Genomic DNA, 25,940 nt, shown 5'->3' with positions numbered 1-25,940 from the left:
TTATAGAAAATGTCCCGTGCAAAGGCTATTATGTTACTTATTTATAATTTTAGAAAAGTTATTTGAATGTCTACTCTACTCGAGCAATATCCACATTTATTTTACGTAAATACTATTTTAGTTATTCGATTATTCGATTTCGGGGACATAATCCTTTTTAAGGAGTAAATAATAATAATAACAATAATAATAATAATAATACCGGCCGACTATAACACAACAAAACTTGTGCAAACTGAAATTTAAAAATCATACCCTCTGCATTACGAAATATTTCTAGAAAATGGCCCAGATACAGGTTATTATGCTAGTTACTTTTAATGTTAAAAAGTTCTTTGAATGTCTACTCTACTCGAGCAATACCCACATTTATTTACGTAAATACTAATTTAGTAATTCGATTATTCAAATCCGGGGACGAAATCTTTTTAAAGGGGTAAATAATAATAATAATAATAATAATAATAATAATAATAATAATAATAATAATAATAATAATAATAATAATAATAATAAGTGATTACTGATTCAAGTACCATCCGCCTATTGAATAATGACTCTTAATCTCATAATTTGGTAGCAAGTGGTCCAAAATATCACAAGTTAAAGGAAATGGCCCTTATCATCGCTAATAAACACAAGTTTTACTTACGTTTATAATTCAGCTCAAACATGATTGCTTTTCTTATTGAACTTTGAAGTTGGACCTGCAAACTTTTAAGAAAACTCATTTTTCTCTTGCGCTCTAGGTTAAAAAAACGCATATTCATAATGCGTTTACCCATAAACGCATCATTTAAATGCATTTTCAAAATTTTAATTTTAACTTTTTTTATTAAATTTATTTTATATTCTGAAATTAATATGAACGTAGATAAAAAATGCGTTCTGTATAAACGAAAATAAAAATACGTCTTTAAGTTATAAAAATGGCCATTCTTCTTGATTGTGAAATTTTGGGCCATTTCTCCTAAAATTGTGATAGAAAGGGCCAATACCGGTGCCTATATATATTCATGTCTTCTCTTAATCATATTAAAGCAACCCTAAAATCAGTCGTGTAATAACAAGAACCGGAAGGAAAGAAGTAGAGAGCGAGCGTGGCTTAAGTCATGAACAAAAGGTACATGTCCTCGAACTTAACTGATCCATATTCATACGTAATTATTTTATTTTACGTGCATCAATATTATACTACTACTGGTTGAGGTGTATTGTCATATGTGATAACTCACGTGTGTGTTGTGGCAATTTTTTCAGCAGAAATTGGTTGCGTTTTTGAGAATTTGCAGCTATGGAATCAGAATCAGAAGGAGAACCGGGGGTTAGTTCTCTAATAGAAACCAATTTTAGAATAGAAACTAGAAACCAAATATTTTTTTTTAAAATTATTTCGAAATATATCATGGTCGTCGAGAGATGGAGAAAAATATAGTGAAGTCGGATTTAAAAAAAACTTACCGTTTGACGGGAAAAATCAAATTAAAAACGGAGAGGAAAAAATGAGATTGTGTGTGAGATGGTGCAGATTAGTTGTGTGTGGTGCTTTTAAGGGGCCATTGATTTAATGATTTAGATTAGTTTCTAGTTTAAATTTTAATTTTAGTTTCTATTTGATCATGTGCCTATATATGTGTGTGTAGTTATATAGTCTTGTAGTTCTATGATTTTACTTTGTTTGCGTTTGATTCGTGTGATTGATATTTAAGGGTTTGTTTAGAAATGAAGATAGGAATTTATGAAGTTTAGATTTTTAATGTGTGTGTAATATTTTATATGGTAATTTTTTAGTGTGATCTGAAGTGGTAAGTTTTAGGGTTTTGGCCAAAATACAACATTCATGAGGGTGATACACATCTGAGACATGGGAATCTTTCGTAAAGTTTCTGGGCTTCCAGTGCTTTGTGTGGGGTGTGTTGTAGATTATAGTGATGCGTATTAGGTGATATACATCTTTAATGTGGTTTTCGTTCCATAGATTTTGTAATCCTGGTATCTATAGAAAGTTAGATAGTTTTGGTGATTTAGATAAGTCTAAACGAAAGGGTAGAGCTATATCGTATACTCCATGATGGATTTTATGTTGTACTTTCGCCTGAGGTGCAATTTTAAGGAAATAATTTTCTTTGTTTTTCCTTAATGTTCACGGATGTGCAAGTATTTAAGATTGTGACTTTATTTTTATTTTCATTGTTAGGGCAAGTCCTTGAAGAGCTTAAGTGCTCATACCTGCCAGATCTGCAGTGATAATGTTGGCGTGACTGTGGACGGTGAAATCTTTGTTGCTTGCGATGTATGTGCATTTCCGGTTTGCAGGCCTTGCTATGAGTATGAGCGTAAGGAAGGGAATCAGTCCTGTCCCCAATGCAAAACCAGATACAAGAAACATAAAGGTCCGTTTGTGCTCAAGAAGTGTTTTTTAATTAAGCTTCTGTTGGCATATTTTCTTGATTAACCTACTGAGATTATAGACCAAAGATTTTACGCTTGGATGCACTTTATTATTTATCTTTTTTTTTCCCTAGGATGTCCTGCTATTCGAGGGGATGGAGAAAAGGATGCAAGTGCTGATGACCCTGCTAGTAGCTTCCAATACCCTTCAGAAGATGCAAGCGGAAAGCAGAAGGTTGCAGAGCACATGCTAAGCTGGCATGCCACTTATGGACGGGGTGAAGATGTTAGGGCTCCAATTTATGATAAAGAGGTTTCTCACAACTACATTCCTTTACTCACAAATGGGACTGAGGTATGATAATCAGTTTCTAGAGCCAGGTCCTTAAAACACATGTACTTAATAGTCGAATAAAATTCTTGTTACTTATATCATAGGTTTCAGGAGAGATGTCTGTAGCATCATCAGATCATCTATCCATGGCATCTCCTGGACCAAGTGGCGGAAAAAGAGTTCATCACCACCGTTCTGCATCATATGTGAATCAGTCACGTAAGTGCTCTTTTCTTTGCATCTCTTTCTATTTATTACTAGCCCATAACCCGTGCGATGCATTTTTGTTTTAAATAATTTTTATTTTATAAAAAAAATTTATTAATTAAATTTGTTTATACTTAAATAAGTATACCCGAATATTTTTTTAATTAAAATAGCTATTTACAATAATTAGGCACGTGAAAATAGGTTAATAATTTTTTGAACAATTAGAACTATTAAATTAAGTTTTAAAATAAATAAGTTCATATCATGGCCGTTCTGAAAATATTAACCAGGTCCAAGTAAATAGGTCACGTGTTTAAATAAGAATATTTTAATTTGGAATTAATTATGTGGTTAATGGGATTCCATTAACAATATGGATATTATAGGCATAGAAAAAACCGGTAATTATCGTTAGTTTATTTTTAATTTTATTTTAGTTCGGGTCGAACACTATTTTGTTTTAGCTCGGACGAGTAGTATATATAATTTTGTTTTAGTTCGATGTTATTATATCGACCAACGAATTATCTTAAAAAATTTAATTTTTAACCCAGTTCAATAATATAATTTTTTTGACTATATCATTAGTATTTAATATTTTATTTTAGCTCGATTTAACAAATCCAACAAAGTACATTTTATTCTTTTATTATTATTTTATCCTTATTCAGTACAATAATTTTGTTTAAGCCTAAATGAATAGTTTATATTATTATTTTCTATTCCGGGACCATTATACCCGCTAACGAATTATCTTTTGATTTTAATTTTTTTTAGATCGGTTTAATAGTTTATATTTTTTTTCGGGTGAGTAGTTTATACTATTTTGTTTTGACATTGTTTTGTTTTAGTCCAACGCTATTATACAAACTAACGAATTATCTCTACTTTTGTTTTAATAAAATAATATGGATATTATAGATATAGAAGAAAATCTGTAATTATATAAGTCCGTTATATCAACCAAATTCAAGTAATTATATTTAATTTGTTTATAATTTTATATTAGCTCAAGTTTATATATTATTTTGTTTAGGCCGAATGAGTAGTATATATTATTTTGTTTTAGCTCGATGTCATAATATCGACCAACGATTTTTCTGTCAATTTTTAATTTTATTTAAGCCCAATTCAATAGTATAATTTTCTTTTAACTGCGTAAGTAGTATTTATTATGTTATTTTAGCCCGATGCAATAAATCCAACTTACTATATTTAGTTTTCTTTTGTAATTATTCTATACTTCCCCTTTAAAGGCACTTTTCTGCAGCTAATATCAGGATTGTAGGTCCAGTAAGGGAGTTTGGATCCCCTGGTTTAGGCAATGTAGCTTGGAAAGAAAGAGTCGATGGCTGGAAAATGAAGCAGGATAAAAATGTTGCTCCAACAACTACTAGTCGTGCTGCTTCCGAAAGAGGGGGTGATATTGATGCCAGCACTCATGTGCCAGTTGATGAATCTTTATTGTTAGTTCCAAAATCATATCACCTATTAGTTTTTCTATCTAATTGGTCAATCTATTTAGTTAGTCGTTACAAGTTCTTTTTTATGATTTGTCATTGTATTAGCTTAAAACTAGTGCAACTCTTCGTTTATCATTTTGTATTTCAGTTTTACAGACATATAAGCAACACGGCCTGCCTTTAATTTTTGTAGCTGATGAATTTTATTCAATTGTGGATAAGTTTTCTGGAGTTATATTCCATTCCTTGGTATTGAATTGTTGTGATTATGATGCAGAAATGATGAAGCTAGGCAACCTCTTTCAAGAAAAGTTTCCATACCATCATCTAGGATAAACCCTTACAGAATGGTTATCGTCGTTCGACTTCTTGTGCTCTGCACATTCTTGCATTACCGGATAACAAATCCTGTGAAAAATGCCTATCCATTGTGGCTGTTATCTGTGGTATGTGAGATCTGGTTTGCTATATCATGGATATTGGATCAGTTCCCTAAGTGGCTCCCAATCAACCGCGAAACATATCTTGACAGGCTTGCATTGAGGTTCTTTTAATAAAACCCTTTAGCTCCAATAAACTAAATAATGTCAGGCCTTTTTTACTTGAAATTTAAATGATGTAATTATATGTATAGATATGACCGAGAAGGCGAGCCATCCCAGTTAGCTGCAGTTGATATATTTGTCAGTACAGTTGACCCTCTGAAGGAGCCTCCTCTTGTTACAGCCAATACAGTTCTATCAATTCTTGCAGTTGATTATCCAGTCGACAAGGTTTCATGCTACGTCTCTGATGACGGAGCTGCAATGTTGACCTTTGAAGCTCTATCTGAAACATCAGAGTTTGCTAGGAAGTGGGTACCTTTTTCCAAGAAATATAAGATTGAGCCCCGTGCTCCAGAATGGTATTTTTCTCAGAAGATTGATTACCTGAAGGATAAAATTCAGACATCTTTTGTCAAAGACCGCAGAGCAATGAAGGTAGATATGTTTGTTTACAAAAATTTGGTCGTCGTTTTGTACATCTGCGCAATCTCTTTATGAATCTATTTGTTCTTTAGAGAGAATACGAGGAGTTTAAAGTCCGTATAAATGGACTTGTTGCCAAAGGCCAGAAAGTCCCCGAAGAAGGTTGGATAATGCAAGATGGTACGCCATGGCCTGGTAACAATACCAGGGATCATCCTGGAATGATTCAGGTAAATATAGTCAGCCTTCATTCAAATTTGAAATGAGTCTCCTTTGTTGCCCCTTCATTCCAAGTCACTGGTTGTTAGATCTTTTTTGCTACAAACTACTTGGATTGCTATTTTCCTTGCCAACTTCAATTGCACATTCTTTTCTACTAAATAACTGTCTGTCTACTACCAAAGTTAATATTCATTTAATTAATTTTGCAGTAATTTTTTCTCTTCTATCTCTTATTTTCCATTTGCACTGGGGAAACCTTTGTAGTTACATTACTTACACCAAAAGTAAAAATAGAATTATTTGGGCAGCAGTTGGTTGTTTTTTTTGTGGCACACTGATAATATTAAAAAAGAAAAATAATAAAGAGCTGACTTAATTCAGTAATTACAGGTTTTCTTGGGCCAAAATGGAGGTCTGGACAGCGAGGGCAATGAGCTTCCTCGCCTGGTTTATGTTTCTCGTGAAAAGCGTCCAGGCTTCCTGCATCACAAGAAAGCTGGTGCTATGAATGCACTTGTAAGTTGTCAGAAATATATGATCATCTGTTTTATTTTGCATATGTTACCTATTACTGTAATGCGACTCCCCTTGCAGGTTCGTGTATCAGCAGTCCTCACTAACGGGCCCTTCTTGTTGAACCTCGATTGTGATCACTACATAAACAACAGCAAGGCTATTAGAGAAGCAATGTGCTTTATGATGGATCCCAATCTCGGAAAATATGTATGCTACGTTCAGTTTCCTCAGAGATTCGATGGTATTGATCGAAACGATAGATATGCCAATAGAAATACTGTTTTCTTTGATGTAAGCACTTCTATTTGTCTCCCTCATCCTATTTATCTATGTATTATGTAGACATCATATCTAACTGTTGGGCAGCTTATACTTTTTGTGTCTCGATAATTAGTACCTTTATGGCCATTTGTTGTTCATTTGTCCGGGTAAACCATACTTAATTTGTCTTTTAAAAATACTTTTTGACCTGCCACATATTTCTGCTGAACCAGATAAATTTGAGAGGTTTGGATGGCATTCAGGGACCAGTATATGTGGGTACTGGATGTGTATTCAATAGGACAGCATTATATGGCTATGAGCCACCTTTTAAACCTAAGAATAAAAAATCTGGGTTTCTCTCTTCCTTTTGTGGTGGATCCCGAGGGAGAAAATCTAAATCAAGTAAGAATGGGCCAGAAGAAAAGAAATCTAACAAGCACGCTGATTCCACTGTGCCTATGTTCAGCTTAGAAGACATCGAAGAAGGAATGGAAGGTAATTCAAATTAATTCTGAAGAATCTGAAGAATCGGTGCTATTTGCTTTCTAATTTGTGGACATTTTAACTGGCATACTGTTTTCAACACGTAAAGCGGTAGAGATGGTCTTTCTCTCTATATTTTCTGCATTGTTTAATCCTTTATGATTAAGTGGTCGTAAATTTTAAATTATAGTGCTTAACAGTACTTGATAAGTAGTAGGCTTGATTCCGATGTTTATATCTTTAACCATGATCTATGTGTGATGAATGCATTAAGTTACAGTTACTATTAGATAAATAAATTATCAAAAAATACTGTTAGACTAATAAAAATAGGTTTTGAATTGCAATTTACTGCATGAGTAGCTTTCGCTCGCTATTCAGACATAGACATTGTTTATCAATATGGGTAGATACATGTATCTTTTTGGTCTGGTGGCTGACTTGTACTAGTTAATGGTTATGTCCCAGCTCCCAAGTATAAACATATATTCTGACTTCTGAGACGAATAATCATTCTAATGACTTTAAAAAATCTCCCGATTCCAAAGAAGTTTCTATAGATGTGGCTATGAATGCTATATGCAGCCATAATATTATACACCATTAAAAAGAATCTTCTTTAGTGGTTGTAACATGATGTTGGTCTCTGATTCTTTAGCTGATATGTTGTGGAAGGTTGGCAACCAAAAAGATATTTTGATATCCGGCCTAACAACTTCTCAGTTATGTTCTTGTTCAGAGTACATTGTCATGGTGCCCAGTGTACTATGCAATTTATGAGTACAAGAAATTCAACAAGATAAATCTTGAGTATGCAAAATTCCTTGTTTACTCATTTTCCTCAATATTTTACCATCAACTTTTATATATTTGTTCAGGTGCTGGATTTGATGATGAGAAGTCATTGCTCATGTCACAAGTGAGCCTTGAGAAAAGATTTGGCCAATCTACTGTTTTCGTAGCATCTACACTCATGGAGAATGGTGGTGTTCCTGAGTCTGCAACACCAGAGACACTTCTTAAAGAAGCTATTCATGTCATCAGTTGTGGATACGAGGATAAGTCAGATTGGGGACAGGAGGTATGCTGTATTACTCTTAATCTTCTTAGCTTAGCTTTGATTAGTTATACGTGCTTTCATTTGGATTTGCAAGAAAAGAAGAAGTTTGAACTTTGAAGGCCGTGGTCTGGTGTATCTCCTTATACACCCTTTTAGGATTTACGATGAATGCAGTAGCAATTAGAACTTACTATTTTAATATTAAAAAGGAATTCATATAAAGATATTCAGGTTTCCTGTTGAAGATGGCTCATGTCATGATTATTTTAAAATTTAAATCCAGTACATATGCAACCAAATACTTCCAAACAAATGAATGATACACTGGCAACTAAGATTACCTTTCAATAGTTGTAAAGGTGCTGTGCATTATTATACAAGTGACAATTCTTCACTTGTTTGTCTCCTGATCTGCAGATTGGATGGATCTATGGTTCTGTCACAGAAGATATTCTTACTGGATTCAAGATGCATGCCCGTGGTTGGCGATCAATATACTGTATGCCACATCGCCCAGCCTTCAAAGGTTCTGCTCCTATTAATCTTTCAGATCGTCTAAATCAAGTGCTTCGATGGGCTTTGGGATCTGTAGAAATTCTTTTTAGTCGGCATTGCCCAATATGGTATGGTTATGGTGGAAGGCTAAAATGGCTTGAGAGATTTGCGTATATCAATACAACTATATATCCAATCACTTCTCTGCCTCTTGTCATTTACTGTACATTACCAGCTATCTGTTTACTCACCGGAAAGTTCATCATACCAAAGGTTTGTTATATCACCTTGGTCCTTGTTTCAAGCACAATAGTTAAATCAGTTATACTAATGAACATATATATAGCTCATGATTTCTTTTCAGTTTTCACCTTTATATTTCTGGTGCCAACAGATGCACATTTTTTTGGTCCTCTTCTTTGTTGATTAACAGAAAAAAACCTAAACTGCTCATCCATGCATCCATCCATCCTATACTCTTATTAGTATAAGCAAAGTAGGGTATATTTGGTTGGTTGTCGGCAGTTTGGTACAGTAAATAACCACCGTTAGATTTTAAAGCAGATAAATCAGAACCATTGGTGCAATATAATATTCTTTATTTTGATATCTAAACTTTACTATACTATTAATAAGTTGCAAATTGTTAAAATTAATCCGTGCATAGCACGGGTTATAAGCTATTATATGTTTTTAGTTAAGTCGTTTCATGGTTTTGTTAACCTAAAAACATTTTAAAGCTTATTTTGTGAAAGGCTAAATGTCTTTTATGTTTTGTTTTTGAAACTTTTTACATAGATAAGTCTTATGACCACCATGTTTATCCATTGTCAATTGCTGCTGCAGATCAGTAACCTTGCGAGTATCTGGTTTATATCCCTCTTTCTTTCCATCTTTGCTACTGGTATATTGGAGATGAGGTGGAGCGGGGTAGGAATAGACGAATGGTGGAGAAATGAACAATTTTGGGTTATCGGTGGTGTTTCTGCCCATCTTTTTGCTGTTTTCCAAGGCTTGCTGAAAGTGCTTGCTGGAATTGATACAAATTTCACCGTCACCTCTAAGGCATCTGATGAAGATGGAGATTTTGCGGAACTCTATATGTTCAAATGGACAACTCTACTGATTGTACCCATGACCCTCCTGATAATCAACATAGGTGGTTCAGTTGCAGGAATTTCGTATGCAGTCAACAGTGGTTACCAGTCATGGGGACCTCTCTTTGGCAAACTGTTCTTTGCCTTTTGGGTGATTGTTCATCTTTATCCGTTTCTAAAGGGTCTAATGGGACGCCAAAACCGGATGCCAACTATCGTCGTCGTCTGGTCACTCCTTCTTGCTTCCATCTTTTCGCTGTTATGGGTACGTATTGATCCCTTTACTACTAGAGTAACTGGCCCAGATACTAGGTTATGTGGAATTAACTGTTAAGGTTCGTAATCCTTCATGCCTGAGTTTGGTTGGATGTGTTTTATGGTCATCGTACGTTGTTTCATTTGGCTTCAGAATCTTCTCAACTTGAAAAATCGCACTTTCACGAGGAAAGTGGAACATCGTGTTCTTCTGTGTTTTTTGACATGAACATCGTATAATGTTCACTGTACTAAAAACATCCGCAGTCGGTTATTTCCATACGATTATTAAGTCAATACGAAACCAAATCCATATTTCCATACGATTCCAATTCGCTATTAACTTAATAATATATTAAAGTCGAGTAGTGCTAGAGATACCAAATTGGGTACCAAAATTTAGTATCAAATGACGTGACAATGGTGACTTGACAACCGGGGAGAATGTAATCGAGAGAATTTATGTGAATGCAAGGATCCACTATTATTAATTGAGTTGTACTTGATCATTTGATAACCATTTTGGGTACCAATTTGATACCTCTAAATTATTCTATTACGTCAATGCCGAAATTTACTAGATTTATGTAATAAAATCCATGTTTTGCTCTCTAAGCTAAGCTTCCTACTTCCAAGACATGTAAATTACATAATATGTATTAGGAAATGCATAACATATATTGATAATTATGGTAAAATAATTTATAATTGGAGGTTAAATATAAAATTTAAAATTTATTTATCTCCGGAAAGAACAGAAAGTATCCCAGATTGATCGGAAATCACATATCTCTGTCCTAATGACCTAAAAATTTGCCTCTGATACACTATATTATAATATAATGATACTACTGCTACTGTAAACAAATCAAAACAATTATTCTAAAAAAAAGAGAAACAGAAATGGCCTTTTCTTATACTTTCAAGTTGCTACCTCTGTTACTACTAGCTGCTGCATCACTAATCACAACTGCATCAGCTGATCAAGCCTTAGGCTCCGTTTACGAGTGTTGTTGAAAACTGTTGTGCTGTCAGAAAAAGTGTTGGTACGCTGTCAGGAAAATTAGATGTCGGTCTATTAGTGAACCATCTCTCCAGGGATTGTGAAAGGTGTTCCCTAGAAATATTCTTGTTAGGTAATTTTTTTAATTTATGTATATTTTGAAATATAATATGTAAAAATAATGTTTTTGAGAAGGTTTGATGGTTAAATTGATAGCTACTTCCTGCAAAAGCTGAAAACAGCTTTTCCAAAAGCACGGGGGACATGTTTTTGTTAACAGCAGCTTTTAGACCAAAAGCGCTTCTCCATACAACAGTTTTTAAAATTTAGCAAAAAATGGTTGCAGCTGTCTGCAACAGCAATACCAAACGGGGCCTTAATCAATTTTATTTGCTCCCCCAGCCGCAACCAACCAGACTCTCTGTCAACAAGTTCTCAACCACTCCGTCAATGCTGATCGTACTGGCCTGGGGAAAATCGCGACAGATGCAGCATTACAAAAGATCTATAAATCGCTGAATCTCATCAGAAAGCTTGATCACGACAAAGCCAATAATAAAACAAAGTATCAGTATGATGCATGCTTGGAGGATTATCATTCTGCATTGTCTAGCCTTAAAAACTGCAAGTTATATTTCGGTGTACACGACTTTAGTAGCGCTAATGGTGTAAACGAGTCAAACTGTTCGTGAGATATTTGAGCTCGGTTTGTAAAAAATTCGAATTCGGCTTGAAAATAATCGAGCCGAACTCGAGCTCGAGCTTTTCGAATTTTTAACCGAGGCGAGCTCGAGCTTCAAATTATTCGGCTCGTAAGGTTCGCGAGCCTTATCGAACTTCTATTATTTTTAAATTTTTTTATTATAAATATATTTTTATGTAAATATTTAATATTTGTTATATATTATTTATTTTTATCGAGCCGAACCGATCATATTTCGAATTTTTTGTTAATATTCAGTGAATTAATTCGAGATTTCGAGCCGAACTCGAGCCTCCCGAACTTTTTACGAGCCGAGTTTCGAACTTGAAATTAAAGGTTCGATCGAGTTCGAGCTCAAACCTGAACTATTTTAATCGAGCTCGAGCCGAGCCTGAGCTGACAGTATTCGGATCGGCTCGGCTCGATTACACCCCTAAGTAGCGCTAATGCCATGGCCTCAGCAGCTGGTACCGTTATTCGTGAATGTTTAGAAGATACACCAGGTGCACCACCACAACTCACAGCAGCAGTTCATGAATTTGAAGATTATCTTTGCATACTTCTGGCAATTTCTTATGTCCCTCAGTAACATCTGATATGCAGAGGAACGCTAGTTTGTTTACTTATTATGGTAATATTGTAGTTATGTTTGCATTGATGTTGATTAGAGGATTGCTTTCTGTCAGATTTAATGGATTAAGTTTACAATCTTTGATGCATCTTTTCATGTAATCTCTGATTATGTTCTTGCATGTTTTATCATTTCTTTTGGTATGCATGTGTTTTGTTGGAGGTTATAAACTTACGAGAAATGCTAGGTTTCGAAAGAGTTTTTCAAAAACGTTCCCAAAATTACACGCGTCATTTTTTAATTTATGAAATTCATATTAATACACGAGAAACCCATTTCATTTATGAGTGTATATCTAATAGCAGGTTGACAACTCATTATTCGGGAACGATTTTGGGAATCGTTTTTGGTAATCTAACATTTTTCTAAACTGAGAAATGGGTTCTATTATGCTGCATCTTTAAAATTGAGTAATTTTTGGAGTTTCTAATTTTTATCATACCCCGTTAGAAAGAATGCCCAAAATACACCACTTTCCACCTTCAACTGCCCAAAATGCCCAGATGCGTATGAACCGCCCAAAATAGCCACGAAATACGCATTTCAGGGATGCGTATTCAGCCTTTTAAATTTTAACAAAGAATACGCATGTTGAACATGCGTAGTCTTTGTTAAAATTTTAAAAACTAAATCCGCATCCCCCACATGCGTATTCAGTGGGTAAAAAAGGCGGAACATCCCGCCAATGGGTATTTTGGGCAGAGTTTTCAAAATGATGGGCATTTTGGTGCAAGACCCCTCTTGTTACATCTTTAAAATTGAGTAATTGAGTAATTTTTGGAGTTTCTAATTTTCATTATGTACTTCACTCCGAGATTCATAAATATGACGTCCTACTCTACTAAATTTTAAGAATACTTGTTTAAATTTGAATTATTTGATCTCTGACTTCTATGTAAGACTAAAAATAAATCAAACTGAAAATTTTAAGTTTCTCAAAAATTTAAACCAATTTTCTAACATATTCTCATGTTCATACAATAAATGCGAAAATTCATAATTTTAACTCATTTTTATTGGTTCCTTCTTTTTAATAGTGGTGGATCCACTGCATACACAAAAAACTGTACCAATTAAAATGGTCAAAATTTATAAATTTCTGCATTTATTTGTGCCCACGACAGAAAAATCATAATATAAATACGTACAAACCACTACCCCTCTGCTTTTTTAATATATGACGTATTACTTTCTGACACACATATTTAGGAGGTTTGATTATATAGTTAAAATAATTTTTTCCGATTTTTTTTTTGTGAATAAAATTTTTGTTATCATATTTTTAATAAAAAAATAATTTTAAAAAAAAATAATTTTAGCTATGTAGTCAACCAAATTTAAATAAATATGTGCGTCATGTATTAAAAAATAAAGAAACCGTACTTTGTGACTGATGAAAAAGAAGGAAGGAAAAGTCAAACACGTTTGATTTAGGCAAATTCGTCGTTCGGACAGCAGTATAAAAGTCAAACCTTTAACTCCGAATGTTAAAAATAAGATATTTATCAAAAGAAACTTCACAAGCTAAAACTAAAACCATTACTTGAATTTTTCTAGCTATCATTTTTAATTCCATGGCTACAACTAGTAATCTTGAATTAACTGTCTCTTCTTCTTCTTTTTCTTCTCCGTCTAGTTGGGACGTGTTCTTGAGCTTTTACGGTAAGGACACTCGTCGAAACTTCATTTCACATCTTTACTCTGCTTTGGATCAAGCTGATATTCGAACTTTCATGGATGATCCTCAACTTGAAAAGGGTCGAGAAATTTCATCAGGACTACTTGAAGCAATTCAACGTTCAAAAATGTTTGTGGTAGTTATATCGGAGAACTATGCTCGTTCAAGTTGGTGCCTTAACGAGCTCGTAGAGATTCTTAAATGCATGGGACAACAGAACCATGTTGTTCCTGTATTCTACTATGTTGATCCATTAGAATTACGGCACCAGAAAGGAAGCTTTGGAGAAGCTTTTCAAGTTCATAAGACGCGTTACTATGATGATAATGATATGATCGACAAGTGGAAATCTGCTCTGGCTCAAATTGCAGAGATATCTGGATACCATCTGAAGAAACATGCAAATGAGTAAGTTCACTCTGTTTGTTGCCTACGTTTAACTTAGAGGGCGTTTTAAAACTTGCATTTTATTTCAAATGAGGGATTTCAAATGACAGGATTTGAGTTGTCGTTTCAAATTCTCATGTTTATACTAATATTTGAATGTACTGAATTTCAAATGAAATCCAAATCCAAATTCTCAAACAGCTTATTTGATGAAATACAGAATTTCAAATGAAATCCAGTTTCCCAAATGGGTTATATAACAGTAGTTGCAGTATTAAAACTAGGTGTTAGAATATAATATAAGATCCAGTTCAGCTGGGGTCTTCGTCTGGCTTTCCTCTAAAAGGTTTTAGAACCAGGCCCCAACTGGATCGTATACTACAATCTGAGGCAAGTTGGAATAAAAATGTCTGGCTTTGCTCATTACTTCTGTTCGTTATAGTTATTAGTATCTGATCCAAATTTTTTAGTTTCTAGGGGACATGAATTCTAGAGCAATGATAAGTAAGCCATATGCATAAACTTACAATTCAATATTGTTATTACAATTTTATAGTATGCATTTTCTTATTAAAAACAGGAATGAAGCGGAAACCATTAAAAAAATTGTAGAAAACGTGGCACAACGAGTCTCTACAAGGGTATTACACCTCGAAGAAAATCTGTTTGGGATAGATTATGCTGTTGAAGAGATATATCAGAAACTAAGAATTGAATCCAATGATGTTCGTGCCATTGGGATATGTGGGATGGGCGGAATTGGGAAAACAACAACGGCTAAAACTTTCTATAACAAATATTACAACATATTTGATATTAGCTGCTTTGTTGAAAATGTTAAACAACATTCACTTGGAAGTAGTCCTTTGATTCCTTTACTTAATCAAGTTCTAAATGGGTTTCTCAGAAACAAAGATTATAAGGTCATTGATGCTGAGAGCGGTTTTAAAAAATTGAAACGAATTCTTTCCACCAAGAAAGCTTTAATTGTTCTGGATGATTTGGACCAACCAAGCTATTCAGAATTTCTATTAAGGCTTTGCAGCTTTTTTTCAGCAGGAAGTAGAATTATAATTACAACAAGAGATCTAAACATGCTAAATCAGTTAAAAATGGATATATCAGAAGTAGATATGTACATGGTGAAGAAATTAGGATTAGTTGATTCGTTGGAACTCTTTAGTAATCATGCCTTTAGAAAATCAACGCCTCCTCCTAGTTTAAGAGAGCTCTCAGTAAACTTTGTAACTTATGCCGGAGGGATTCCATTAGCTCTCAAAGTGTTGGGTTCATCTTTGTGCGGAAGAACTCAAGATGAGTCATTCTGGAAAGCCAAACTTGAAAAAGTTCGAAGAATACCAGAGAACGAGATACTGGAAATTCTTCAACTGAGTTACAATGAGTTAGGTGATGAGACAATGAAATCAATTTTTCTTGATATTGCATTCTTCTTCGTGGGAAAGCACAAGCGTGATGCTGTTGAGATTTTCAGATCTTGCGATTTCCATCCAGAAGTTGGAATACAAATTTTATTAGAAAGATGTCTACTAACAATTGATGACAGCAGTAAGTTTCAGATGCATGACCTTCTACAAGAGATGGGAAGGAAACTTGCCAAAAGCAAGCATTTGTTCTTGCGAGAAAATGCATGGGAAGAATTGCAAAATCAAGAGGTAATTAAAATGCATATACTGAGTTTAGTTTACCCAAATTTGTGTACTCATAGATGTTACTCGGACTCGGCTAGAAGTGTCCGACATGGACACGTGTCCAAGTATCGGACTCGACAAGTTTTTGAAAAATATACATGTTTTTTGCCTAAAATAAGTGTCCGAGTCCGGTTGTCCATGTCCAAGTGTCGAGTGTCCAACACGGCTACTCGAAGGTAAAATGAAGAGTCCGAGTAACATAGGTCGGTTGGTTAAAAAAGTAGTCATCATCCTAATTATTAAATTCTTATGTTTAATTTTCTTTGAATACAGAAATCAGACGAAATTGAAGGTCTTGTTATAGATTTAACTCAATCAACAGAGAAAAATATCAATTCTCAAATATTTGAAAATTTTCCCAAATTAAGGTTACTTGAGATATTTGGCGCTCCTGGCATTAACATTAAGGGACGTTTCAAGAATTCATTTCAAGAATTACGATGCATTTATTGGAATCATTGTACGTGGACACAGTTACCTTCTAGTTTTCGGCCACCAAACCTTGTCTGTCTTCAAATGCAATTCAGCGGTTTCAACTTATTGTGGAATGATAGGAAGGTACGAATAAGAAAGTGAAACTCGTATAAGAAGTATATTTACATAAAATGCTGTTCATTTTAGAAAAAAATTGGATTGGCTAACTTGTGTCTTGTGTGTTCTTTAAAATAGTCTTTCAAGAGGCTGAAGGTTATAGATGTCAGTTACTCTGTGAACTTGAAAGAAACACCCAACTTCGAAAATTCAAAATTTGTTGAGGAGTTATACTTTAATGGTTGTGGAAATCTGCTAAAAGTCCATCCGTCGATTAGAAAATTATCTGGTTTGTATGTTTTAAATTTGGAGGATTGCTTCCAGTTGAAAGAGTTGCCTGAATCAGTTGAACAAATTACTATATTGGATCATTTGTATAGCTTTGTGAAACGATCACCGCAACCAACAATACAATGGGATCATATGGGCTATTTATGGTTGGGTCTTTGTAGCAATCTAAGACGATTGCCTAAGCAATTGGGTGATATGAAACGGTTAAAGTTGCTCGAGGCAGGTTTCACTGCAATTGAAGAACTACCTGATTCTGTTACTCAGCTAAAGGAATTGATTGATTTGAAATTGGAGTGTTGCAAGAAGCTTAGAAAGTTGCCTGAACAGATTGGGAATATGGAAGGCTTAAGGACAATTCATGTAAGTGGGAGTGCAATTGAAGAACTCCCTGATTCATTTGTACACCTTATTAATCTGGAAATACTGGATCTGAGTTGCTGCATAAACCTTAGAAATCTTCCGAGTAGCTTATGGAAGCTCCAGATGCTTCAAGTGCTAAATCTGCAAGACTGTTTGAAGCTGGAACGGTTGCCTGAGGAATTGGGGAAGATGCAATGCTTAGAAGAGCTTGATGCATCTCGTTCAGCTATTGAAGAAGTACCATCTTCAGTTGGCCTACTGAGTAGGTTACGAGTGTTGGGTTTGGGTTTCTGCAGGAATCTTAAATATGTTCCAGACAGTGTATGGAATCTTGCATCACTTACACACTTATATATTGCCCAAGCGGACAACTGTATGATTTGTTTGCCCAATACGGTGAAGAATATGAAATTGGTTGGTTTAACTCTGAGTTGTGATATAAGATTATGGTTGCCTACAATTCTTAGTTTCCCTTGTCTGGAACAGTTACTTCTTCGCGATGAAGGTGGGAGTATATCTTCAACCAAACCATTTAGTCTGTCCAAGCTTGACAAGCTGCAGTCTCTCGAACTTTATTACTGTCCAAGTTTTGGATCATCGTTTCCAGAACTTCCTCTTAATCTTACACAATTATGCCTATGGCACCATGCAACATTGGTGCATCTTCCCGATTTATCCTGCTTGAGACAGTTGAAGAGTCTGGTTATATTAGATTTTGTCAGCCTTGAATCACTTCCTCTACTTCCTCCTCATCTTCAATCACTTACCGTTAATGATTGCAGAAGGCTACAAGAATTACCAGATATGTCAATGTTGAAGGAATTGGTAGGCTTGAGTTTTGGTAGGAGCTGCCAATTGGATGGGCTGGAACAGTTTTTCGTTCAGGTTTGTTTCTGTTTGATCTCTCTCTCTCTCTCTCTCTCTCTCTCTCTCTCTCTCTCTCTCTCTCTCTCTCTCTCTCTCTCTCTCTCCCTCCCTCTCTCCCTCTCTCTCTCCCTCTGTCCCCCCCCCTCTCTCTCTCTCTCTCTCTCCCTCTCTCCCCCTCTCGCTCTCTCTCTCTCTCTCAATGATCCACAATCACACTTTATAAATTTGACAACATCTTATTTATCACAGGTGAAACGACAGTTCTTCTCATTATTTAAAGATCGTCTAACAAACTTTGAGAGGCCAGAATGGTTCAGCTACCAAAGCGGTGCACGTACACTCTCTTTTGATATCCCACCCCTCTTGGGAGATAGCTTCTTAGGTCTTGCAATCTGGGTTCTTTTCAAATCCAAAAACTATAATCGTTTTAACATAAAAGCTGTTGTTACTAACAAAACAAGTGGTCTAACAAAGTACTATTGGATCCCTGTGTTTTGTATCGGATGGGAAGAGGTATTTTGTCTAGTAAAGTGCATTAGTATAGATAAATTCTCAATAACAAGTGGAGATAGAATCGAGGTTTCATTTTCAAGGAAGTTATATGGTTTCAGTGGCGAAAAAGAACTTCCTTTTGAAGAAGTAATGGTGGAGATGTGTGCGGCCAATGTGATACAAAAAACAACCATCACCCCTGATTTCCCCTCTGTTTTGAAAAGCTTGATTGATAGAGCTTAGGAACTGTAGTTTTGGTTGTATTTGTTGAATAGTATAAGATCCTGTTCGGGCCTTCCTCTCATACCTTAAGGTTTTAGTGGGATCAGTTACTTTACAGTATTTATGTACTTCATTTGTGCTTATCTGCTGTTTCAGCTAGGCATCATCATGTGTTAAGATATTGATGTCAGACGTAGACCTCATTTCAGTTTTGATAATATTATAACTGATTGCAGTGTGTTTCTTGTCACATACATTTGTCAAGATGAACAGTTTTAATCAGGGCATGTTCAATGAAATTTGGATGAATTTTTAATGGAGAAGTGGAACAAGTAGCACAAATATAATGTTGACCCTCTCCACTGCAGATAAGCGGAATCAGGATCACAAAACAGTCGGGACTAAAATGCCCACTGAAATGAAATTTAGACAGTTCTTTTCACAGCACAAATAAGAAGTGGAGACAAAATTAAGATTTCGTTTCAAAGTGTACTCTATACTATGATTAATGTTGGTGTCGAAGTTCAACGTTTTAGAAATATACAAGTTGTAGAAAATTAGAACAAGTTGTAGAAATATAGTGTTCATCTATTGACTTCATCTGCAGATAACTTCAGTATTAACAAAAGAATGCATCCTTCATTGGTTTAACCTACTATCCTTCTTCCATGGCTTCCCTCAAGTAATCGATTAACTGCTCGTTGTCGTTCTTCCTCTACTTCATTTCCGTTTAAAGTTTTATGCAAGTGCTGGTGGAATATTAGATGATTTAGGCTATACTTGTTTTGTCATTTGTGTTCTTTTGACTTCCAACTTTCATCTTATACTATTTTCAGAAAAAAAACACATAGAATTTTTGTATTTTCTTCCGAAAAACATTGACTTTTGAAATTGCTAGTAATTCTGAGTGCTGCATATACAATCATTCTCACATTTTTTCTAACTAACCTTCTTCTATGGCTTCCACAAGTAATCAATTAACTACCCCTTGTTCTTCTCCCTCTTCTTCGTCTCCATCGTGTTGGGATGTCTTTCTAAGCTTTTATGGTAAGGACACTCGAGAAAACTTTACTGCACGTCTTTATTCAGATTTGGTTCAAGCAGAAGTTATAACCTTCATGGATGATCCTGAACTTGAGAAGGGTGAAGAAATTTCAAAAGGACTGCTTAAAGCAATTCATGATTCAAAGATGTTTTTAGTTGTTCTCTCGAAGAACTATGCTTATTCTTCATGGTGTCTTAATGAGCTCCTAGCCATCCTTAATAGCAAAAGAACAGAGAATCAGATTGTTCCTGTTTTTTACTATGTTGATCCGTCATCTGTACGTTACCAGAAAGGGAGTTTCGGAGAAGCTCTTGAAAGACATAAGAAGTATTACTCTGTTGATATGATTGAGAAATGGAAATCTGCTCTTGCTAAGATCGCGGAGCTATCAGGATACCATCTGAAAGAAAATGCTAATGAGTAAGTCCTTTTATCCCATAGATTGCTACTTGTTTTCTTGTTATCATTAATGAAATATCTCTTGCAAATATAACATGCATTCTCATTGATTTCTTGGAGACATGAATGCTGGTGAAGATTACTTCTGCAATTCAAATTTCAGTTCTGTATTTTTTATTGAAACAGGAATGAATCAGACACTATTCAAAAAATTGTGGAGAATGTGGCACGACAAGCTTGTAAAAAGGTATTGTACCTTGAAGAATATCTATTTGGAATAGATTCTGCTGTTGAAGATATATATCAGAAACTAAGCCTGCAATCAGACGATGTTCGTGCCCTTGGTATATGTGGGATTGGGGGCATCGGGAAAACTACAGTTGCCAAAGCTTTCTACAACAAGTATTCCAATATGTTTGATGTCAGCTGCTTTCTTGAAAATCTTAAGCAGTTTTCAAATGGAGATCGTCCTCCTTCTGCACTTCCTCTACTCAAGCAACTATTGACCGTGCTTCTCAGAAAGAAGGAGTATAAGGTCTATGATGTTGCAACTGGAATCACAAAATTGACACAAGTTCTTAGTTCTAAGAAAGCTCTCATTGTTCTCGATGATTTAGACCAATCAAGCTCTTCCATTTTTTTAGCAAAGCTTTGCAGCTTGTTATCAGCTGGAAGTAGAATTATGATTACAACGAGAGATGCAAACCTTCCTATTAAAAGAAAAATAGATTTATCTCATGTAGATATTTACATGGTGAAGAAATTGGGATCAATTGATTCATTACAGCTCTTCTGCTATCATGCCTTTGGAAGATCAACGCCACCTGAGTTTTATAGAGAGCTCTCAGTAAGCTTTGTAACTTATGCCGGAGGTCTTCCTTTAGCTCTTAAGGTGTTGGGCTCATCTTTGCGTGGTAGGACTCAAGTGTCATTCTGGAAAGAAAAGCTTGAAAAAGTCCGAATTATTCCTGAGAAAGAGATATTGAAAATCCTTCAACTGAGCTACGATGAACTAGATGAAATCGAGAAAGCAATATTCCTTGATATTGTATTCTTCTTCATTGGGAAGGATAAAGATGAGGCGGTTCATATATTCAAATCTTGTAATTTTTTTCCAGATGTAGGAATACCTATCTTATTAGAAAGATGTCTATTAACAGTTGATGATAATAATAAGTTTCAGATGCATAATCTTATACAAGACGTGGGAAAGAAAGTTATGCGCGAAGAATCCAAGCATTTGTACTTGTGTCCTGCAAATGCAAGTGACCTTCTGCAAAATCGAAAGGTAACAGAAAACTTTTACAGTCAACTGCAGTTTTCATTTTTGCAGCATGTCATAAAAACCTAATTAGTTATCTAAATAAAGAAGCTGGTTCTTACAGAATCAGGCCTGTATATAGGCTATAAATCAAAAACTGAAATGCAAACTTTTATGGAAAAGATAATGCTCGTCATAAAATCAGTGCTGCAATTTATTCTGGGAACGATTTATGCCATAAGATCAGTTTTTGCGATTACTGAGGCAATATTCAAACAAAGCTTGTCTGATGTCAGGATCTCTCAGTGTCTAAGTAGAAGATTTTTATTTTAGTCTCATCTTTCTTTTCCTCCATGATCCAAACAGGGAATCGAAGAAATTGAAGGTCTTGTCATAGACTTAACAATGTCTGTAAAAAAACAAATGACAGCCAATTTCTTTGATAGGCTGCCCAACTTGAGGTTGCTTGAAATAATTGATGCAAGTGATATCAAGGGAGACTTGAAAAACTCATTTCGAGAGTTAAGGTGCATCAGATGGTCTTATTGTAGCTGGACACATTTACCTTCCAGTTTTTGTCCTCAAAAACTCATATCCTTAAACATGCCATGCAGCGGATTCAAGACATTGTGGAAGGATGCTATGGTATGAAACCGACACAAATACTCACTCGTGTCTGTTATATTTTCGTATAAATTTGATCTTTTTAAATGAAAAAAAAGCACTAACAAGAATGTATTGACATTGAAATAAAAGTTGCAAGGCCTATATTATGGAGAGCATTATAAATTTTTTCTGATATATCGAATAGTAGTAAGATTCAGGTGTGTACCTCAAGCATTCTCGCTGTGCTGACTTTTGTTCTCTTTAATACAGCCTCTAAAGAGCTTGAAGATTATCAATGTCAACTACTCAAAGAATCTGAAATCAACCCCTGACTTCAGAGATTTAAAATTGATTGAAAAGTTAAACTTTCGTGGTTGCAGAAGTCTACAAAAAGTGCACCCATCAATTGTACATTTGACTAATTTGAGTCATTTGGATTTGTCTGAATGTAGCCAATTGACAGAACTGCCTCATCCAATTGGACAATTATTTAAATTAAGCCATTTGGATTTGCGCGATTGCCATAGCCTGGCAAGACTGCCAGAGCCTATCAAACAGCTGAAGAACTTGGGATGTTTAGATTTGGGTAATTGCAGAAATTTGAATCAGCTTCCAGATCAGTTGGGTGATATGAAAGGTTTAAAGATGTTAAATGCAAGTCATACGGCAATTGAGCAACTTCCAGATTCAATTGTTTACCTGACGAAACTGGCTGAATTAAAATTGGTCAGTTGCAAGAAGCTTAGAAAGTTACCTGAGCAACTGGGGAATATGGAATGCTTAAGGGCGTTTGATGCAAGTTGTACTGCAATTCAAGAACTACCCGATTCAATCGGATGCCTGAGTAAATTAGTTGAACTGGATTTGTTTAACTGCAAATACCTTATTAGTCTCCCAAATAGCATGCAGAACCTAAAGTTGCTTAAAAAGTTAAATCTGTACTGCTGTTCAAAGCTAGAGCAATTGCCCGAGGAAATGGGAAAAATGCAAAGCTTAGAAGTGCTTAGTGCATATGGTACAGCAATTGAAGAGTTACCTGATTCTATTGGACAACTGAGTAGGTTACAAGTTTTGGATTTGAGTTTGTGCAGGAAGCTCAAAAATCTGCCCAATAGTATCGGGAATCTCACATCAGTGGCCATGTTATCTCTCGATGAAGTGAGCATGATTAGAACTGATTTACCTGATATGGTGAAAAATTTGAATCCGGAAGAATTAAGTCTGAAATGTAATCTAAGATTATGCGAGACTGTTATTTCAAATTTGTCTTCCTTGGTAAGGTTACATCTTACTGATGATGGCGAGGCGTTCTCCTCAACCAATCCGCTTAGCCTTTCTAAGCTGATCAACCTGCAAGATCTTACATTAAATGACTGTACAAGTTTAGGGCTCTCCTTTCCAGAACTTCCTCGGAATCTAAAAGAGTTGAAGGTATTTAAGCATGCTTCCCTAAAACAGCTACCTGATTTATCCAGCGTGAAACAGCTGAAAAGCTTGTGTTTAGAGAGATGCATCAGCCTTCAATCACTCACTTTTCTTCCTCCACATCTTGAGAAACTTGATGTTTTTGGTTGCACCAGCCTACAAAATCTACCAGATTTGTCTATCTTGAAAGACCTGAAACATTTGGATATTATCGGATGTAGCAGCAATTTAAAAGTCAGTATGATTGATAGTTTGCTTCAGGTTCGTGTGATTCCTTCTCTCTCTGTTAGAACATGCCTTGAATCGGTAAATGCCCCAACTCTGGGACTTGGGGGGTTCTCGCTGCCTATTTGTTTTCTTTCTTTACGTTTATTATAATCTTTCTTGCTTCCGTTATAACACTCTCAACTACACAGAATCATATCACTATAAATCTTCACTTTTTTTTTCATTTTACAGGTAGGACTAAACTACTTCTCTTCATTTAAAGCTCATCTATCAAACCAGGAAATTGCAGAATGGTTCAGCTATAAAAGCAGCGGGGGCACACTCTCTTTCGATATTCCACCAATGTCAGAAGATGACTTCTTAGGTATCGCGATTTGGATAGTTTATACATGCAAAAAAACCGAATCACATTCTCACATTAGAGCTGTATTTACTAACAAAACAGAGGGCACGAGAAAGAACTACGATATCTATGAGCCATATCATGTAGTAGGTGAAGTACAGTCCAAGATAGAATGTATCAGAGGAGATAAAATCTCAGTAAAAAGCGGAGATAGGGTTAAGGTTTCAATTCAAAGCCTATTATACTGTTATTCTAGTGAAGGTCTGAAAGTTCCTTGTGGAGAAGTGAAGGTGAAAATGTGCGGGGCTCATGTCATACAAAGAATGCCCTCTGTCTGAAATATCTTCGAAAGCTAGAGATCCAACAAGTGATCCATCGGTTTATGTTAAGGTGTTAGAGGAAGTTCCCGAACCTTTTACGTCCTTCCATTTCACAAGATAGTGCTGAAAAATTACAAGGACATAAGGATTAGAGAATGCAGATCTCTCATTGTTGATTAGTTGATTAGAGAAGGAGCCTTATAATTGGCCAGCGTCGGTAGAACATCACTTCTTATTGTGTGCATATAGGCACACTGATAGCCTATAATAATTCAGGCCCAATAACAGAGGCTCGGGACTCAATTACAAGAGCCCAGAAAGTACTCATCTATAATCTTGAAGGGCCAGCTACGTTCTGGATCTGATAGTACCCTAACGCATCCCAGACGTCCACGTCCCCTACAGTCCAAAAGACACACCTACGGTTCAGATTAAAAGGTACAAACCCCTAAACCCCAGTAGGGAGCCTATAAAAGGCAGGGCAGAAGGAAGTTTACAGATTACACACTCTCTCCCTCACATATACTTACATACACACACGTACACATCATAGATATACTCGTATAATCCATGTTTTGCCCCTTTTCTCCTTAAAACCCTTTCTTATTCTCACGCCGAAGGTGCCGCGGGGACGCCACCTCCCCCGGTTCTGTTTTGTAGGTTCCCACCCTACAGTTACACCGCTCGCCGCCACCATTTCTGTCCAAACGGAGTTTGAATCCGGGGCTCGGCGAGGAGAAGGTCCGGGGCGATTGGGATTATCACACACCACAGGAAATCGGTATTACGAATGTGGTTGTAGACCTCATACCAATTTAGACAATTGTTATTTGTATGTTCACTCTTTCAACTTGTTACATCTTGTAATATTATATTTTCAATTTCAAAAATAGACCTCTCACGCTCACCTCATTGAATGGGATAGGAGTTTACTTTGATGACAATTTTAAAAGTTATATCTTAAATGTACACTCTTTACTTATTAAAATTTAAAATGGATCATTGTCCTATTATTTTCTTCCGTCTCCAAATTAATGGTTTATTTGATTTTTTCATGTCATAAAAATGTACCAAGTTCCGAATACAACTAAATTTCGAATATAAAACGTACCAAATTCCAAAAATAATATAAAATATAACATGTTTAGAATACAAAATAATTATAACAAGTGGAAATGTTCTTGAAGTACAGTGAAACATAAAGTGTTTATCATCAAAATTAATTGTACGAAGTCATATAAAAATAAAATATTCATATTTATTATTTTATATGAAAATATGATATATAATTATATTATAAATATTAATTATTTTGAAATTTTTTTATTTATTTATTACGTGTATTTTCATTTCGTGCGTGTATCTATTTCGGAAAGCTAAATCCGACAATAATTATATTCCGATTTTTTTTATCCGTGTATCAAATTTTTGAATATAAATACTAATATTCATTAAATTTAATACGAATATGTGTCGTATATCAAAATTGCTAGGTCCGCTGGGAACTAACATAGTATGTCATCTAAAACTCTTTAGTATTCAAATGGCCCAGTAGTAGGGTTGTTCACGAACCGAGCTGTTCGTGAACAAGCTCGAGCTCGGCTCGTTAAGAGCTCGTTCGGCTCGGCTCGTTAACGAACTCGAGCTCGAGCTCGAACAGAAAAATATGTTCGTTAAGCAA

At 35.3% G+C, this 25,940-nt stretch overlaps 2 protein-coding genes and 1 long non-coding RNA gene across 3 annotated transcripts; 2 read left to right on the top strand and 1 right to left on the bottom strand.

The window, feature by feature from the left end:
• Positions 1-1,052: 1,052 nt before the first annotated feature.
• Positions 1,053-10,143, top strand: LOC141721653 (cellulose synthase A catalytic subunit 3 [UDP-forming]-like). The gene is made up of 15 exons (XM_074524654.1): positions 1,053-1,123; positions 1,261-1,324; positions 2,198-2,393; positions 2,526-2,746; positions 2,830-2,944; positions 4,206-4,401; positions 4,676-4,942; positions 5,033-5,378; positions 5,459-5,596; positions 5,979-6,104; positions 6,183-6,395; positions 6,599-6,863; positions 7,730-7,932; positions 8,329-8,679; positions 9,253-10,143. The coding sequence occupies exons 2-15, from the start codon at positions 1,295-1,297 to the stop codon at positions 9,835-9,837; spliced, it is 3,252 nt and encodes a 1,083-aa protein (XP_074380755.1). The 5' UTR covers positions 1,053-1,123; positions 1,261-1,294; the 3' UTR covers positions 9,838-10,143.
• On the bottom strand, positions 5,976-8,383 carry LOC141721655 (uncharacterized). The gene is made up of 3 exons (XR_012574807.1): positions 8,253-8,383; positions 6,154-6,241; positions 5,976-6,068 (listed from the first exon to the last, which is right to left on the bottom strand). It is a non-coding gene; the product is annotated as an uncharacterized LOC141721655 (long non-coding RNA).
• Positions 10,144-13,638: 3,495 nt separating the features above from the next.
• On the top strand, positions 13,639-25,171 carry LOC141720094 (uncharacterized). Its single transcript, XM_074522450.1, has 10 exons — positions 13,639-14,181; positions 14,741-15,833; positions 16,143-16,427; positions 16,539-17,936; positions 18,168-18,647; positions 19,685-20,097; positions 20,263-21,364; positions 21,704-21,982; positions 22,214-23,629; positions 23,828-25,171. Exons 1-10 carry the CDS (start codon positions 13,670-13,672, stop codon positions 24,275-24,277), a joined length of 7,428 nt encoding a protein of 2,475 aa, XP_074378551.1. The 5' UTR covers positions 13,639-13,669; the 3' UTR covers positions 24,278-25,171.
• The last annotated feature ends 769 nt before the right edge of the window (positions 25,172-25,940 follow it).

This window comes from Apium graveolens, chromosome 4 (genome assembly GCF_009905375.1).
Source record: "Apium graveolens cultivar Ventura chromosome 4, ASM990537v1, whole genome shotgun sequence".
NCBI lineage: Eukaryota > Viridiplantae > Streptophyta > Magnoliopsida > Apiales > Apiaceae > Apium > Apium graveolens.
The sequence above is the reverse complement of the archived record's forward strand: the minus strand, read 5'-3'. Positions and strand labels throughout refer to the sequence as shown.